The sequence below is a fragment of the Rhinolophus ferrumequinum genome, chromosome 10 (genome assembly GCF_004115265.2).
Source record: "Rhinolophus ferrumequinum isolate MPI-CBG mRhiFer1 chromosome 10, mRhiFer1_v1.p, whole genome shotgun sequence".
Lineage (NCBI taxonomy): Eukaryota > Metazoa > Chordata > Mammalia > Chiroptera > Rhinolophidae > Rhinolophus > Rhinolophus ferrumequinum.
This window is the reverse complement of record NC_046293.1, coordinates 49,954,223-49,971,703: the sequence shown is the minus strand read 5'-3', so window position 1 is coordinate 49,971,703 and position 17,481 is coordinate 49,954,223. Positions and strand designations below refer to the sequence as shown.

Genomic DNA, 17,481 nt, shown 5'->3' with positions numbered 1-17,481 from the left:
GTTGTCTCCATTTTCGTAGTTTCTTTCTGTTTCCTCTGGTCATTGATAATGAGAAAAAAGCTGTCCTGGGACCCTTTCTATGGGTTGCAGAGTACCTGCCTCCACTGCTCCCGGGCACCTCCAACAAGGATCTCCTCCCTCTCCCTCCCATCCCGTCCCAGCCCCGTCCAGTCCTTCTAAGCCAATGAAGATCTCCTTAGCCCCAGAGCAGGGTTTTTCAACCTTGGAACAAATGGCATTTTGGACTAGATGGTGCTTTGTTGTGAGGGCTGTCCTGTGCATTGGAGGTTTAGCATCATCCCTGGCCTCTACCCACTAGATGTCAACAGCACGCCCCCCCCCCCCCCCGCCAGTTGTCACAACCAAATATGTTTCCAGATACTGCTAAATGTCCCCTGGGATAAAAACCCTCCTGGTTTAGAACCATTGACCTAGAGTCTAGAGGAGAGAGACAAGGTTTGGGGAAATTAGAGGACCCAAGCTGCTGAGATTCCAGCCGCTGCAGAAGGTGGACAGACTGAAGCCAAGGATGGGAGTTTCCTGGCATTCTGGTCTCTGAGTTCAGAGAGGTGACGTCTTCTGCTTTCTTGATTTTTCAATCCCATTGCCTATTGATGGCAGCTCAAAGGCCTTAATTTTCCTTCTCTTCAGTGACTTTCAAGTTTCGTAGTGTGCTGGAAATGAAGAGTACTTACTATGTATTGAGTACTTACTATGTACCCAGCACTGTGCAGATAGCTTTACCTACATTAGCACATCCAACCGCACAAATAGTATAGTTAAATGCTTACTATGGGTGAGAGATGCTTATGAGTTCTTTATGTGTTATTATTTATTTCTTGATAACCCTATGGAGTACTATCTGCCTCATTTTACAGACAAGGAAGCAGGTTCAGAGAGATCAGTTAATGTGCCCAAGGTCACACAGCCAGAAAGTGGTAGAACCTGGATGCAAATGCAGGCAACCTGGCTCCATAACATGCACTTTTCACTGCTCTGCTCTCCTACCCCGTGAGACAAGTTGTATTATTATCCCTATTTTATAAACGAGGAAATGGAAAAGCCAGAGTTGCTATATAATTTGCAAGAGTTCATACTGTTTGTACGTAATGGAGTCAAGATTCAAATCAGGTATTAATGTTAACTATAATCCCTGGGCCCCTTACTGCTAGCCATGTTGTACCTAAATAGGAGACTATCTGTGGTCCTTACTAGAACACAGTCCCCCTGTCTCCATCTCCAAAGATGTATGTTTGTAAAAGACCTAGCAGGGTAAGAAACAAACAACGAGTATCCTTTAAGCTCAATGTCTTACATGTGTCATTCATAAGAGAGGTGTGCACAAGTACGAGGGGAATTCTGCCACTATGAACTTGCACAAGCTACATCACCTGTCTGGGTCTCAATTTACTCATCTTTCAGGATGCCGACAAATGGTAATCTGGAAATTGGGAAAGAGCATGGACTCTCAAGTTGACGCCTGGCTCCATGCTTTTAACTATGTGGCCCTTGAAGGCATAATTAAGTTTTCTGAACCACAGTCTCCTTATAAGTAAAATGGAAATAATAGCCACCTCATGCAGTTATGAGGCCGAAGTAAAATAAGTAAGGTAAGCTAAGTGTCTAGCTCTTAGAAGATTCTCAGTAAATACTAACAGCTGCTCTTCAAGATTCCAGTCTACAGCTTTGATCTAATTGTTAGTTGGGGTATCATTCTGTGAGTGTAGAGCCCTCCAGTGTTCACTGGGTGGATTACACTTAATAGATCTCATTACGTTCCCTGCAGTTCTGTCTCTGGTGGAGGTGGCAGGTAAAAAGGCTGCAGAGCTCGAAGAGCAGAAGTGTAACTCGAGAGTTACTTTGGGCTATTGTGTGTGATGCTGAGGGCTTTTGGGTTATTTGGGTCTATCCTGGGACTGCTTGAAGAGAATTAAACATACAGAGAGAAAAGCCAGACCTGCAGCCATGTGGGATTGAAACCAACTGATGATGGCAAAATGGGAAGGAAGGAGGCACTAGGTACTTCCTAGTATCTGTTTAAACCCATCCTGGAAGTTGCAAGGTTTTTGTTTTGGCGGGGGATTATGAATGATAAGACCAAAGAGAAACAAAGGAATAATACAATTTGGGGTAAAAAAGCTCAGTGGAGGACTGAAAAGGGCGAAATATAAGGAAGAAAGAAGCAAAAATACAAAGATAGCCCAACATTGGCCATATTCCAAAGGGGAAGAAAATGGGGAAGCCAGGGTCCTGTCTGGAATGTTGAGAAAACAGATGCCACAGCCCAGGCCAGGTGATACCGTCCTTTCCAGAGGCCTTTGGAATCCGTCGCGTGGGCTCATTTTGAGTCGTCACAATAACTGGGTGTTGTTATCGTGGGTTGCTAAAATATCCTGCTAAACCTGGGATAGTCCCGCATAATGAATTGTCCCACTTTCATTGTGAAATACTCGCTACTCCTGTAACCTAACCGTTAGTTTGTCCACCTATAAAATGGGGCTAATAATTTATCTCACAGATTTTTGTAAAACTGCTGTTCCACAAAAGGTTGTATGCCACAAGCCATGATAGTTTTTAAATGCAGTTTCTAGGATGACCAGCATATTCCAGGAAGACTGCACAGGGAGAGAACCTTTTGCGCAACACCTACCCACGGAAAACTTCCTCTAGCCAACACAAATGTTTGGCGAACCACATTGCCCAGCAGACCCCGCGGCCCGGGGCGGGCACTCGCGCCGTGCATTCTGGGATTGGTAGTTCTCGCGCCCTCCTTGTCGGCCACCATCGCCCACTATCAAGAACTCGTCTTCCCAGCTTGCCGCGCGGCCGGGGGGTGGGGGATGCTTCTTGAAGACCAGGAAACGGGAAAGATGGCGGCTGCTCTGCGACGTTGAGGCCGCGTTGGGCGGTTCAGATTCTGAGTGGTGAGTCCCGGGCGATGGAGGCACTTTCTAACGAGCTTACAGAGAGGGCGAGAGTGGGTCACGGCAGTGGCCCCTGCCTCCGGGACCAGGCGGGAAAGAACGCCTCAGGGAAGGGGCACGAGCCCAGAAAGCTCTGGCCGGCAGGAGCGAAGGGGCGCGGGCCCCGGGAGGTAGTGTTGGCTCCTGGGTGCACAGGCCAGGCACCTGGATGATGTTACAGGCCAGACCTTTGTCCACTGGTACAGCAATCTGTGGTACCCCCAATCTGACCTTATTCCTTCATGTTTTGAGTAGTCCTTGCTTCAGCCAAATTGGAACTGTGGCTTTTCTCCCAGAACCAGTCATGCTTTCCCGCCTCTGCGCCTCTTGTATTATTTCTTCTGCCGGGAATGACTTCCCTGTCCGCAGCCTCAATTACACATCTTTAAATTCTACCTGTACTTAAATACTCAAGAGTCACTTCCTCTACAGATCGTTCCAGATCCCTTTTACAAATTTAAGGAAACTTCTTTGAACTCCTTTCAAACTTTATCTGAGCCTTCCTCTTGGTATATGTTTCATAGCTTTTGTTCAGGATCTTCCTGATTTCCTTTTGTAAGTTTCACAGCACCTACCACGGTGCCTTCCATTTAGTGGGTGTTTCACAAACATTTCACGGAATGTAAAAGAATCTGCCCCTGCCCTACAAGAACTGAGAAACTCAAATCTGGAAATTTGCAAGGAAGGCTGCTGAGAAGCAATGGCTGGGGTTGGCCTGTGATAGGTAGAACTTATAATAAAAGTTGCCTATGTTTACTGTCTTCTCTCACTTCTCATTCTCCTAAACTCACTCCACTTAGGCTTCTACCCCCCACCCCCCCAACCCCGTGCCATCGAAACAGCTCTGGTCAAAGTCATTAACAGTCTCTGTTTTTCCTAATGCAAGTCACTGCTTTTATCTTCTAGTCTTACTCCACTTGACACAACTCACCCTTCCCTCCTTGAAATGTGTTTTGGCTTCTGTGGTTTCCAGGTCATGGAAATCACTTTTTTCACCTCCTTTCTCACTGGCTGTAGCTACTTTCTAGGTTTTCCTTTGGCTCCTCCTGTGCTTGCCCTCTAAATATTACAGTGTTCCAGAGCTCAGTCATGGGTCCTCTTTTATTTTCTTCTTTATTCAGACTGTCTACTTAAGTAATATCACTTAGTGTCCCGTGGCTTGAAAAGCCATCTGTATATTGATGACTCAAATTTTTATCTCCAGGATCTCTCTGCTGAGTTCCAGAATTGCATTTTTAACTGCCTTCCTGCAATCTCCACTTGGTTTTCTTACCGACATCTTACACTCCAAAAGGAAACTTGACTTACACGGCCAAAAGGAAACTTGATTTTCTCCTAAATCTGTTTTTTCCCCAGTCTTCCCCAGTCATTAAAGGCACCGTGAACCATTACCATAAATTCAGGAGCTATTTTTGTGTCCTCTCTTTTCCTTTCTCCCTTCATTAGTAAGTCCCGTCAGCTCTGCCTCCAAAATATACCCTGAAGCTGTCTGCTTTCCATCTCCACTGCCGTTTTCCTAGAACAAGCCACTGTCATCTCTTGCCTAGTGGAATAATAGCATTCTGTAATAGCATTCTCAGTGGTTCTGTTTCCACTCTTGCCTCCCTACTATATAGTTTCTTGCAAGTTACGAAAGTAATTCTTTAAAAATGTAAAATTAGATCACATCACTTCCCAGTTTAACACTCTTCTAAGGTTCCCATTGCAGTTGGATTAAAACCCAAGTTCCTTTACCTCGGCATAGAACATATTTCTGTGATCTGACTCCTGCCTACCTCCCTGAACTCCCTGAATCAGTCTGCTACTCAGCCACACAAGTCTAAAAGATTTTATTGGGGAAGGGGAAGGACTTTATTGGGGCACAGTGTGTACTTCCAGGACTTTTTTCCAAGTCAAGTTGTTGTCCTTTCAGTCTTACTTGTGGAGGGTGCCGTTCAGCTTCAAGTTGTTGTCCTTTCAGTCTTAGTTGTGGAGGGCGCAGCTCAGCTCCAGGTCCAGTTGCCCTTGCTAGTTGCAGGGGGCACAGCCCACCATCCTTTGCGGGAGTCAAACCGGCAACCTTGTGGTTGAGAGCCCACTGGCCCATGTGGGAATTGAACCGGCAGCCTTCGGAGTTAGGAGCATGGAGCTCTAACTGCCTGAACCACCGGGCCGGCCCCACACAAGTCTGTTTTAAATCAGCAAACGTGCTAAGCTAGTTCCTTCCCTACTGCCTTAATACTTGCTCCTAACCAGTAAGTTCCTTTCCCTGATCCGGGCAGGCTCTCTCTCATCATTCAAAGCTCAGTGTATATGTCCAAAAAATTCTTTCCTGAGCCCTCTATCTCTTGTTCATATCCCTCCCCATCATATAGCCCTGGTTTATTTTCTTCATTAGTGCTCATTACTATTTGAAATTTTCTTGTCTGTCTGCTTTACTGTTGTCTGCTTCGCTGGAATTTAAATGTTAGAGAGCTGAAACTTTGTTTTGTTTACAGGTCTATCTCCAGTACACAGAACAGTTTCTGGTACCTATTATGTGCTGAATGAATATTTGTTGAAAGAATGATGTCCAGGATGCTTTATAGAGAAAATAGCGTTCTGTGGTGCTTTGTTAGGGTTATAAATGGAAGAAAAAAGTATAATTTCCATGTGATAATGCATGATGCACTGATATAGAACATTCGATCGTTTCTCATACAATTGTGAGATAAAGTGGGTTTCCATCTTTTGAAAACAGTATTTATTTCTCTTTACATATTCTCCCTTCTTAAAGATATATGGCAGGAAGTGACATGGGAAAGGGGGATTGTAAGCTAAAACTTAGGGAATTCTAGTTGAACTATTTGGGAATAAAATAAGTTCTGAGAAATGTATCCCAAGTGTCAGGAATGGTGGTGGTGGCGGCGGTGACGATGATGATAGGCTGGAGGCAGGTTCAGACTTGCTGTCATTTTAGCAAATGACGTTGAAGGAGATTTTGTAGTCTGAAAGACAGTCGATAGGGTGGCATGGTGTTCAGTGTTTTCCAGGCAAGAGGTAACAGGACAAATTCTTGCTCAAACCTTTCATGGGACTGGGCAACGATCGAGGCTGTGAAAATCTGAGTAGGGAACATCAGTCAGAATGTCTGTGACCTGTAGTTTTCCCTCTGTCCCTCCCTCCCTCCCTCCTTCCTTCCTTTCATTTCTTTCTTTTCTTTCTTCTCCCTTCCCCTTCCCTTCCCCTTCCTTTCATTCATAGGAAGTTGCAAAAGTGCATGGAGGTTAGTGTACCCTTCACCAATTTTTTCCCATTGCATAACTAGAAGTACATTTCTATTTCTCCATTTAAATTTAGTTTTTCTTTGGGGTGCTGATTATAATTACAAATCTCAAAATTAAACTTTATTTTCCCTCTTTTGAGCTTTCTTTATATATATAGCTCAAGGGAACTTATCTCCCTTAGATGTTTATGTGTTAACTGATCCTAATGGGCTGACAGACCTAACAGACTCCTAAGGTACACAATACAGGATGTTCCTAGAGACGGCTAGCACACTATTCATTTATTAAAATTTCTTTCAATGCTCTTGTCTAATTTTTTAATATGGTATATTCATTATATACCTTTAGAAATGAATATATACAATAAGGACTCACAGAGAGACAGTATAATATAATGAGTAAAAGTGGGCCTCGAGCCAGACTGCCTGGAACTCTGCCACTTCCCACCTGTGTGTCCTTGGGGAGGTTACTTTATATACCTGAGCTGCAGTTTCCTCATCTATAAATATTTCTACCAGTTTCCTCATCTATAATATTTCTACCTCATAGGGTTGTTTTGCGATGAAGTACATTATATATAAACAATTTAGAGCAGTACCTAGTACATACTAAGTACTCCTCTTATCCATGACAGATGGCAGGAGAGCTGGCTGACAAGAAGGACCGTGATGCATCACCCTCCAAAGAGGAAAGGAAGCGATCCCGGACTCCTGACAGAGAGCGGGATAGAGATCGGGACCGAAAGGCTTCCCCATCTAAAGACAGGAAGCGGCATCGTTCAAGGGATAGGCGGCGAGGAGGCAGCCGTTCTCGCTCCCGTTCCCGATCCAAGTCTACAGAAAGGTAGAGTAACTTTGTATGTCTGTGTGTAAAACGGGAGAGTACTTTCAGACTTCTTCATTCTTGGTTCCTCTGATGCCTCCAGGATTAGGACATCAGTGTTTCACACATTTCTCTACACCTAGTGACCCATTAGCTCATAAAGGTTAAGAGGGAACTTGTAAGACGAAGGTCCAGATGATCAAGGGATATAGTTCACCTGTTCACATAGTCCGTGATCTGTCATCGCCATTAATACTTAGTAGTACAGCTCTGAGCTATAAGACCTCTTTAGAATGCCTTCAGAACTTCCCTGGGAAACACCTTCCCCAATTTATAAAATTCTACTTTGGGGAGACAGGATCGTGGGAACTTTTAATGCTGCAGTGGAGAAGGATACTCTGGCAATATCAAGTGATTTCTTAAATTTGCTTTTCTTCAGAGAACGACGGCACAAAGAACGAGAACGAGATAAGGAGCGGGATCGGAATAAGAAAGACCGAGATCGGGATAAGGATGGGCACAGAAGGGACAAAGACCGGAAACGATCCAGGCACGTGAGGGAGTGGGAGGGAACTTAGGGGAACGCCCCTCCATCGCTTCCTTTCTGTGTCCTGGGCTCGCTCAGCTTCATGGGAAAGTCTGTTTTTCTTAGTGGATCCAATTGGTACGTACTGCAGAGCGGTTTGTTTTTTTAGAAGGCATGTTTCTTTAGAAAGTATAACTAGTTAGTGAAGTCACAACCCTTTGTGGGTCAACTTGTTCTTAGAAATTAGTTTGAAAAGGTTACCAGCCTACAAAACATTCCGTTAGCTCTATCGGACCATTCAGTTTTCCACTCAGAATATACAACATATACAGAGGGTGCCCCAAAAAATGTATACACATTTTAAGAAAGGAAAAAAACTGTATTAAAATTATGCTGATGGTAACCACTTTGAGCACCTCTTGTAATTGCAGAAGTCAAACGTGACTTGTTTTCATCTTTGGTTATTGGTATATATTGAGTATTACAATTTTAATACAGTTTTTTTCTTTCTTAAAATGTGTATACATCTTTTTGGCACCCCCGGTATTTGTTGGGATAATTGAGTGCCCCAGTATCTTTATCTCTTTCTTCAGGAAACTTTCTGTGCAAAGTTTTTATTTCGCTCTGAGTGAGTGGTTAGAATTCAGGGGAAAGTACAGAATTCTCCTAACACAGTCGAGTTGTTTGAGATGTCTTGTAGATTAAGGTTATAGGTGTAGGGAAAGGATTGCTGCGACTGGTAGGAAGGAAAAATGCGGATGGGACATATATAGCAGTATCTAGAAAGGGTGTATGTGGGTGGCCGTGTAGGCTAAATTTATTTTGTATTATAAAACAGAACTTTTTCCTTCAACGTGCAACTGCTGCTATTTGGAGGAAATATTTTTGATGTCAGTAGTGAAGTCCTACTTTCCAGAAGAAATGAGTCTCAGAAAAGGAGATTCGGGTAGATTGAGGCCAAGACAGGGCCATCATTAGGTTTTAGAACAGGCAGAGTGACCAGGCCTGCCAAGGGAGCTTCCAGACAGACAGATGACCATGGGCCAGTCTTGCTGAGTTATGGAGAAACTTCCATCCTCTTTTTGGGGTTCAGCCTGAATGTCATCCAGGGGCTGGGGTAAGGCAGCAATATGGACCTTTCCTGTTCCTTTCTCTTAAAGTTTATCTCCTGGCCGAGGAAAGGATTTTAAATCTCGCAAAGACAGAGACTCGAAGAAGGACGAAGAGGATGAGCACGGTGATAAAAAGCCTAAGGTAAAGGAGAGGAAGGGTTTTCCCATCTTCGTCTTCAATTCCAGCCAACTTTGTGATCTTCAAAGGGAGAGAACCTTTATGGACTGAAGTCCTGTGTTTTATCTTCAGGCCCAGCCATTATCCCTGGAGGAACTTCTGGCCAAGAAAAAGGCTGAGGAAGAAGCTGAGGCTAAGGCAAGAATCTGAAGGTCTATATTAGTTGGCTAGGGCCGCCATAACGAAACACCACAGATGGGGTGACTTAAACCACAGAAATTTATTTTCTCACCATTCTGGAAGCTGGAGAGTCCGAGATCAAGGTGTCCGTAGGGTGGTTTCTTTTGAGGCCTTTCTCCTTGGTTTGTAGATGGACGACTTCTCCGTCTTCACGTGGTCTTCCCTGTGTGATTGCATATTCCCGGTATATCTTGTGTGTCCTAATTTTCTCTTCTTATAAGGATACTAGTCAGACTGGATTAGGGTCGGAGCCTCATTTTACTTTAAACATCTCTTTAAAGGCCCTATCTCCAAATATAGTCACATTCTGAGGTACTGGGGTTTAGGGCTTCAGCATAATGCATCGTGAGGAGGCACAAGTCAGCCCATAACAGGATCCTAGACCTGTTTGTATTTACCTTAACAGGTTTAGTACCTGAGCAAATATTTTTGGGCTCCTTGCCGTTTCCCATCAGTGATGTGATCATACTTTGCTCCCAGATCCCTTGTTTACAGTTCCAATCTATTTTGTAGCCCAAGTTCCTCTCCAAAGCAGAACGAGAGGCTGAAGCCCTAAAGCGACGGCAGCAGGAGGTGGAAGAGCGGCAGAGGATGCTTGAAGAAGAAAGGAAGAAAAGGAAACAGTTTCAAGACTTGGGCAGGAAAATGTTGGGTTCGTTTTCCCACCCCATGTAGCCCCCAGATGGGATAGGAAAGCGTCGGATGTGATGATAGTGTCATTCAGGAGAGCTAGAAACCTGTTTGCTCTGGAGTTTGGAAGAGGAAAGGATGGGGGATGTGTATGAGAAAAGTTTCTGTTAGGTCTCCATTTCCCTTGTGTCATAAATCGCTCACCTTTTTTCTTATTTGGTGCCCATTGCTTGGCTCCCCCCACGCCCTCTTTTTTCCTCCACTGAGCTCTTCTGCAGCTTTGCTTTCTTTGGTCTGCAGAAGACCCTCAGGAACGGGAACGTCGGGAACGCAGGGAAAGGATGGAGCGGGAGACCAATGGAAATGAGGACGAGGAAGGGCGGCAGAAGATCCGGGAGGAGAAGGATAAGAGCAAGGAGCTGCACGCCATTAAGGTGCAGGCTTGGGCTTTGTCTTCATCCCCCCTGACACACACACACACACACACACACACACACACACACACGCACAAATGAAGTGTAGTTATTGGGCCATTCTGATCTCTGCATGCAAGGTTTGGGCCTTGAGCTTGATGGACTCTGTTCTGTCACTGGGCAGGAGCGTTATCTGGGTGGCATTAAGAAGCGGCGCCGAACGAGGCACCTCAATGATCGCAAATTTGTCTTTGAGTGGGACGCATCTGAGGACACATCCATAGACTACAACCCACTGTGAGTAGCTTTAGGCCTGATCTAGGTCTTCTTTTTTTTTTTTTTCAATTGCAGTTGACATTCAATATTATGTTCATTTCAGGTGTACAGCATAGTGGTTAGACATCTATATAACTTACAAAGTGATCCCCCTGATAAGTGTTGTACCCACCTGACACCACACCTAGTTACTACAATGTTATTGATTATATCCCCTATGCTGTACTTTACATCCTGTGACTGTTTTGGAACTGCAGATTTGTATTTCATCCAGCCCCCTAACCGCTCTCCCCCCTGGCAATCTTCAGTTTGTTCTCTGTATCTGTGAGTCTGTTTCTGTTATGTTTGTTCATTTATTTTGTTTTTTAGATTCCACGTGTAAGTGAAATTGTACGGTATTTGTCTTTCTTTGTCTGACTTATTTCACTTAGCATAGGTACCCTCTAGGGCCATTCATGTTGTTGCAAAGTCTGACTTATATTCACTTAGCATAGGTACCCTCTAGGGCCATTCATGTTGTTGCAAATGGTAAGATTTCATTCTTTTTTATGGCCCAGTAATATTCCATCGTATATCTATAGCACATCTTTTTTATTCAGTCATCTATCGATAGGCAATTAGGTTGCTTCCATATCTTGGCTATTGTAAATAATGCTGCAACGAACATAGGGGTTCGTATATCTTCTTGAATTAGTGTTCTGGATGTTTTTGGGTAAATACCCAGAAGTGGGATTGCTGGGTCATATTTTTAATTTTTTGAGGAAACTCCTATGGTTTTCCATGTGGCTGCACTCATTTGTAATCCTACCAACAATACACGTGGGTTCCCTTTCTCCACATCCTTGCCAACACTTGTTTGTGCAGGTATGAGGTGATATCTCATTGTGGTTTTAATTTGCATTTCCCTCATGATTAGTGACATTGAGCTTCTTTTCATATGTCTATTGGCCATCTCTATGTCCTCTTTGGGGAAATGTCTAGTCAGGTCTTCTGCCCATTTTTTTACTTGATTGTCTTTTTGGTATTAAATGGCATGAGTTCTTTATATTTTTTTGTTTGGTAACTCCTTATAGGATATATCATTGGTGAATATCTTTAGAAAACCCAGAAACAGACTCACAGATACAGATCTCACTAGGTTTTCTAAACTAGGTCTTTTAAACCAGGCAATTCCTAGAGAGAACTAGGGACTACAGAGATAGATAAGCTGGATGGGGAAATTGGTAAACTAGTAGTAGTCAGCCAGCCAGGCCTCTGGGTGAAGAAAGACCCTGGCTGGGAAGGGGAACTGGTACTTATTGGTAGCCTACACTTCCCTTCTGCTGCTGTAACAGCTCCTTCTCTTTTTTCTTCCTCTCTCAATCCCAGGTACAAAGAACGGCACCAGGTGCAATTGTTGGGGCGAGGCTTCATTGCAGGCATTGACCTAAAGCAGCAGAAACGAGAGCAGTCACGTTTCTATGGAGACCTAATGGAGAAGAGGCGGACACTGGAAGAAAAGGAACAGGAGGAGTGAGTGGTCAGGGCTGGGGTGGTTGGGCAGAGCCCCGAGTCTACAGAAAAGAGATGGGGGATACTGATCCCACTTTTTCCTCATGATTCGGCTCCAGGGCAAGACTCCGCAAACTTCGTAAGAAGGAAGCCAAGCAGCGCTGGGATGATCGGCATTGGTCCCAGAAGAAGTTGGATGAGATGACGGACAGAGACTGGCGGATCTTCCGTGAGGACTACAGCATCACCACCAAAGGTGGCAAGATCCCCAATCCCATCCGGTCCTGGAAAGACTCTTCTCTGCCCCCACACATCTTGGAGGTCATCGATAAGTGTGGCTACAAGGTAAGAAGGGGCAGAGCGGTCCAGAAGTCCTGACATGTTCCCATATTCTCGTGCATATAAACTTTGTTCCTTGGCTATTTAGTGCCTTCTCTGCCAGTGGGCACCAAGGTGACATTGTCCATAACTTTCTGGTGGAAGTATTGGCCTTCGGTGATTGTGTTTCTTTTTTGGTCCCTATTCCTGTGAACTGTACTTGGTGTCCTTCCCTATGTGCTAGCATATGTGCCCATTCTTTCAACAGTAGCCCAGGTAATATAATTCTGCCTGTGCCCATTACTCTGTCTGGGTCACTGCAGGAACCAACACCTATCCAGCGACAGGCGATTCCCATTGGGCTACAGAATCGTGACATCATTGGTGTGGCTGAGACTGGCAGTGGCAAGACAGCAGCCTTCCTCATTCCATTGCTGGTCTGGATCACCACTCTTCCCAAAATTGACAGGTGGGGTCAGCTGACACCAGTTGGAGTGCATGTGACTGGGGAGGAATGGTGAAAGTGACAAATGGGTGTTTTGTTTTCTTTTAAGTCTATAATCAGAAGCCCCTTCTTTAGTTCTGGGTCGGACATTAGAGAATAACTGGATTGTGATATGAAAGAAGTGTCTGATTTTATTGCTGGCAAGGACCACTCCCTGGAGAACTTGGCTACCCTGGAGTCTGGTTTTTTAGGGAGATCACTGCATCCTCTTCCCACCGCCTTCCGTATTCCCGTAGCTTCCCTTAAGTGTGTCTTTGTCTTGTTCCTGTTTGTGGTTGGATGGGAACCAAAGCTCATGAAACTGTGGGATGCCCCGTTTACCACAGGATCGAAGAGTCAGACCAGGGCCCTTATGCCATCATCCTGGCCCCCACCCGTGAGCTGGCTCAGCAGATCGAGGAAGAGACCATCAAGTTTGGGAAGCCACTCGGCATCCGCACTGTGGCTGTCATTGGCGGCATCTCCAGAGAAGACCAGGGCTTCAGGCTGCGCATGGGCTGTGAGGTTTGTTCACCTGGCCAGCAGCCAGCCTGCCGTTTGGGCTCTCGTTCTAGTTTCTGCCATAGATGATAAGTCCAATGAAGGAAAGAGCTGGTTTCTATAGACGTGTATTATTAGCGAGAGCTTACGCACCAGGGATTGTACTGTGCACAGCACTAGTTCTCACAGCCATATCAGAGTAGGTAGGGGTATCTCCATTTTACAGGGGAAGCTAAGGCTCAACTTAGTAACTTGTCCAGAGTCATACACAGCTGCCAGTGCGCAGAGCTGAGATTCATCTCCAAAGCCCGTGCTCTAAATCGCTGCCAGACCAAGTCGTTGACTTTGTGTGTTGCCTTCTCCTCAGGATAGGAGAGGAAAGCTTTTTATAAGAAATCTGCTGTAGGAATTGAGTTTTCTACAGACTTCTTATCGTAATCCCTTTATATAATCTCCTCCACAGTATCCTTTAGTCTCTCTTCCATCTAAGCAACTTCCTTCTGATTTTGCCTCCTCTGTCTGTCCCCTGGAATTTATTCAGAGACCCGATTCATTCCTGAAAAAACCCCAAGATAGCAGTAAGTGATTTTATGCCAGTTCTCAAGAAACTTCAGTGCCAAACGTAACTGGAGGTTAGGGTCCAAGTTCCTAAGCACTGGGGGTCTGTTGTCCAAGTGGGTAGATAGTTCACAGGAAGGAAAAGAAAGGGGTACCTGCTGGGGCTGCATATGCTTCCACTGTACCCCCTAGATTGTGATCGCTACCCCAGGACGTCTGATTGACGTGCTGGAAAACCGCTACTTGGTGCTGAGCCGTTGTACCTACGTGGTTCTGGATGAGGCAGACAGGATGATTGACATGGGCTTTGAGCCAGACGTCCAGAAGATCCTGGAGCACATGCCTGTGAGCAACCAGAAGCCGGACACGGATGAGGCTGAGGACCCCGAGAAGATGTTGGCCAATTTTGAGTCAGGAAAACATAAATACCGCCAAGTAAGTCTGCTTCCCTGGGCTGGGAAAAGAGTGGCAAGTTGCCAAACCTGCTGTAGAGCCTTTCTTGCCTAAGGAACATTTTTCCAAAATGTACAGTTCTCTGACAGTTCTAGCAGTGTAGCCATTTAGCTTCACCCTGGAAAAATGATTCCAAAGAGTCATTCTGCTGCCCACCGTAGGTGCTAGCGAATGCTCTCAGCCCTTCCTGTCATAAGATGTTAATTAAGTACAGGTACTGAACAAAGAAGTGAGAAAGCAAAAGACACTGTTTCCGAAGGTGGTGGCTATCAGAGCGTACACCGTCGCTCATTTTAGATCCTTCAGCTGGGGCTGAGCTGCCTGTGGTTGTGGTGGGATATGTGACTGTGTCTACCTGGGCCCAAGGATGAGCCTCTTGCTTTCGTAGACAGTCATGTTCACGGCCACCATGCCACCGGCGGTGGAGCGTCTGGCCCGGAGCTATCTTCGGCGACCTGCTGTGGTGTACATCGGCTCTGCAGGCAAGCCCCACGAACGTGTGGAACAGAAGGTCTTCCTCATGTCAGAATCAGAAAAGAGGTACGGGGGCAGCTGGACCGGAGGAAACGGGATGGAGAAAGGACTTTTTTCAGTGCGCGTGGTGGCTGGACGGAGGACGATTGTTCTGCCGTGCTGAAGAGCTTCTGTTTTCTTACTCAGCACGCCACGGGCACTGAAGAGCCTGGAATTGGGGTCGTACATCAGGGTTGAGTGTTTCACTTGAAGTGGAGGCTATTATGCATCTCATTTTTCTCTTCCTCTTCTCCCCAGGAAAAAGCTGCTGGCAATCTTGGAGCAAGGCTTTGATCCACCCATCATCATTTTTGTCAACCAGAAGAAGGGCTGTGATGTTTTGGCCAAATCCCTGGAGAAGATGGGGGTGTGTCTGGCAGGGGAGGGCAAAGTCCGGTTTCTTTGGTGCTGCTTTCTGAACCTCTCCGGGACTCCACAAGTCAGGGCCAGAAGGAAAAGGGAGCTTTGATAGGGATGAGGCGGTCTGCGGCAGTTGCTCTGACCCTTGTCCATCCCAGCAGTGCCATCTAGAGCTCTCTTCGGTCTTCCTTTAAGTGGGCCGGGGCCAGTGGGAAGTTTTGAGACACATATCCTGGCAGGACCTGAGGATGTGGGCTAGAATGGGTCAGACTTGGTTGTGTGTGTGTTTGGGGGAGGGGACGGGGTCATCAGGAGGGAGATGTGGATCAGTGTCTTTTCCTCCTGATACTGCTGTTTGAGGGGAAGGGTGTGTCCTCTCCACTCGGGGCTTAAACTGCCTTCAACTTCTTGGTGCCTGCTTTCCACCCTCATCTCCCACCCTCATTCTCTCTTTGATTACTCATCTGTCTGGTTCTACATCTCACCCGATTTGACCTTTGATCTTGCCCTGGCTCTCCCTGCCACGGCACACCTGGTCTCTCCCATCCTTTCTTCAGTTCACTTGTTCTCTCCTTACTTGCAATCGAACTCTTTTTTTCCCCATTTCCTTCCCCTTCCCCTCCTGTGCTGCTGTCTGCAACCCTCCCCCTCTGTCCCCACTCTCTTATTGTCTATGTCTTTCCACGTTCCCATTGCTCTTTATTTACCTCACCGTTCTCCCAACAGTACAATGCTTGTACGCTACATGGTGGAAAAGGCCAGGAGCAGCGAGAGTTTGCACTGTCCAACCTCAAGGCTGGGGCCAAGGATATTTTGGTGGCTACAGATGTGGCAGGTCGTGGTATTGACATCCAAGATGTGTCTATGGTGGTCAACTATGATATGGCCAAAAATATTGAAGGTAAGTGCAGGGAAAGCAGCTTCCGTCTGGGTAAAGGGAGATCCTTGTCTCTTTCCACTCGAAGTCGGGGTGCTGCGCTGAGAAGGCTGCTGCCACCATCTCTCATAGTTCCGAGTCTAGGATTGCTGGTCCCAGGGAGAAGAGCTACTCTCTATCTCATGTGGGTGTGTTCTCACAGCACCTGGGACAGCATTCTGTTTTGGGGGAAGAGCGGAGCTGGGCCCCTCCGTCTTAGTGCGGTAGGATGACCCCATCAGTAGCGGTCTTGGGGAGAGCACTGTGGGCACTGAAGGGGTAGGGTAGGCAGCACAAACTGTTTACTGCCTGTGGAGGTGCGGGGAGGATGATGCATTGAAAAGCGAAAGCTTCAGACACTGCTCACCAGGGCATGTGGCCTGGCGTCCTGAGTGACATTACCCACCCCCCCAATCCCTCCCCAGATTACATCCACCGAATTGGCCGTACGGGTCGAGCAGGCAAGAGTGGTGTGGCCATCACCTTCCTCACCAAAGAGGATTCTGCTGTGTTCTATGAGCTGAAGCAGGCCATCCTGGAGAGCCCGGTGTCCTCCTGCCCCCCCGAGCTAGCCAACCACCCAGATGCCCAGCACAAGCCCGGCACCATCCTCACCAAGAAGCGCAGAGAAGAGACCATCTTTGCCTGACACAGCACTCTTCCACGGATTTAAGGGCAGGCTCTGAAGCCTGTTCTTCAGGACTCTTCCATCTCTCCTTCCAGCTCCTCACTCTATGGGGCCTTAGGAAACAATCAGACTCCGTGACCTAGACCCTCAGGTTTGAAGGCCTGAGTGGGGGGCTCCAAAAGGAGAGGAAGCTGCTGCGGGAGGCGAGGAGAACCAATTACCACAGATTTTGGCCCAGCTCTGCCCCTCTGGTGTGCTCTGGAATTGCACTGTGCCATCAGCTCTTGCCAGTTCAGGGGGTAGCCAGTTGGCGTTGCCTTCTAGGCTGAACAGAAACCCAGCTGCAGGGAGGGGACTTCTTAGGCCGAGACTTAACTGCGTAAGCTGCAGCACATCACGGCCCTGGGTGACCCAGGGGATCTGGCGCTGTGAGGACTGTGGACCTTGGACTCTTAATGTCATTTTGATAGCGTTTGCCCTTTTGGATTATAAAACAAGTGAAAGCCTTGTTTAGAGCTGTGAACGGCCCCTGTACCAAGGGGTGCAGTGCGCTCGAGGCATCCCTCTTGTGGGGAATTTTTTTAGTTGATGTGGGACAGGGTGAGCTGGCTGTGTCCATCTTGAAGTCCCTGAGTGAAATTTCTATTCTCTGAAAAGATGAGTTTGTATGTTCTAAGAATAAATACATGAACATGAAGGCTGTGTGTAGTTCTAGCTAAACTCATCTCCCAGGTTCTTCCTGGTGCCACAGAAGACAGACTTGGGAGGTGAAAGAAAGTCACATCCGGAGCAGAGCCTGGGATCTCAGTTGATAATCTAAGTACAGCAGGCACTTGAGGATAGCAGGACCATGCATGGCGTGTCTTCCCGCCCTGCTCCAGCCTCACATGACGTGTCGCTCTGACCTGGACACC

General features: G+C 46.5%; 1 protein-coding gene across 1 annotated transcript; it reads left to right on the top strand.

The window, feature by feature from the left end:
* Positions 1–2,815: 2,815 nt before the first annotated feature.
* On the top strand, positions 2,816–17,270 carry DDX23 (DEAD-box helicase 23). The gene is made up of 17 exons (XM_033118062.1): positions 2,816–2,924; positions 6,843–7,051; positions 7,470–7,580; positions 8,717–8,810; positions 8,919–8,984; positions 9,540–9,678; positions 9,957–10,090; positions 10,254–10,366; positions 11,714–11,857; positions 11,956–12,181; positions 12,478–12,623; positions 12,986–13,163; positions 13,890–14,132; positions 14,539–14,690; positions 14,922–15,030; positions 15,750–15,924; positions 16,365–17,270. The coding sequence occupies exons 2-17, from the start codon at positions 6,843–6,845 to the stop codon at positions 16,586–16,588; spliced, it is 2,463 nt and encodes an 820-aa protein (XP_032973953.1). The 5' UTR covers positions 2,816–2,924; the 3' UTR covers positions 16,589–17,270.
* Positions 17,271–17,481: the final 211 nt, after the last annotated feature.

What these genes read in the sequence shown, in the direction of transcription:
- DDX23 (XM_033118062.1), top strand. Translation starts at nt 6,843, where the DNA reads ATGGCAGGAGAGCTGGCTGACAAGAAGGACCGTGATGCATCACCCTCC. An exon ending in GAAAACATAAATACCGCCAA is followed by an intron (nt 14,133 to 14,538) that starts GTAAGTCTGCTT and finishes TTGCTTTCGTAG; the next exon opens with ACAGTCATGTTCACGGCCAC. An exon ending in AATCCCTGGAGAAGATGGGG is followed by an intron (nt 15,031 to 15,749) that starts GTGTGTCTGGCA and finishes TTCTCCCAACAG; the next exon opens with TACAATGCTTGTACGCTACA.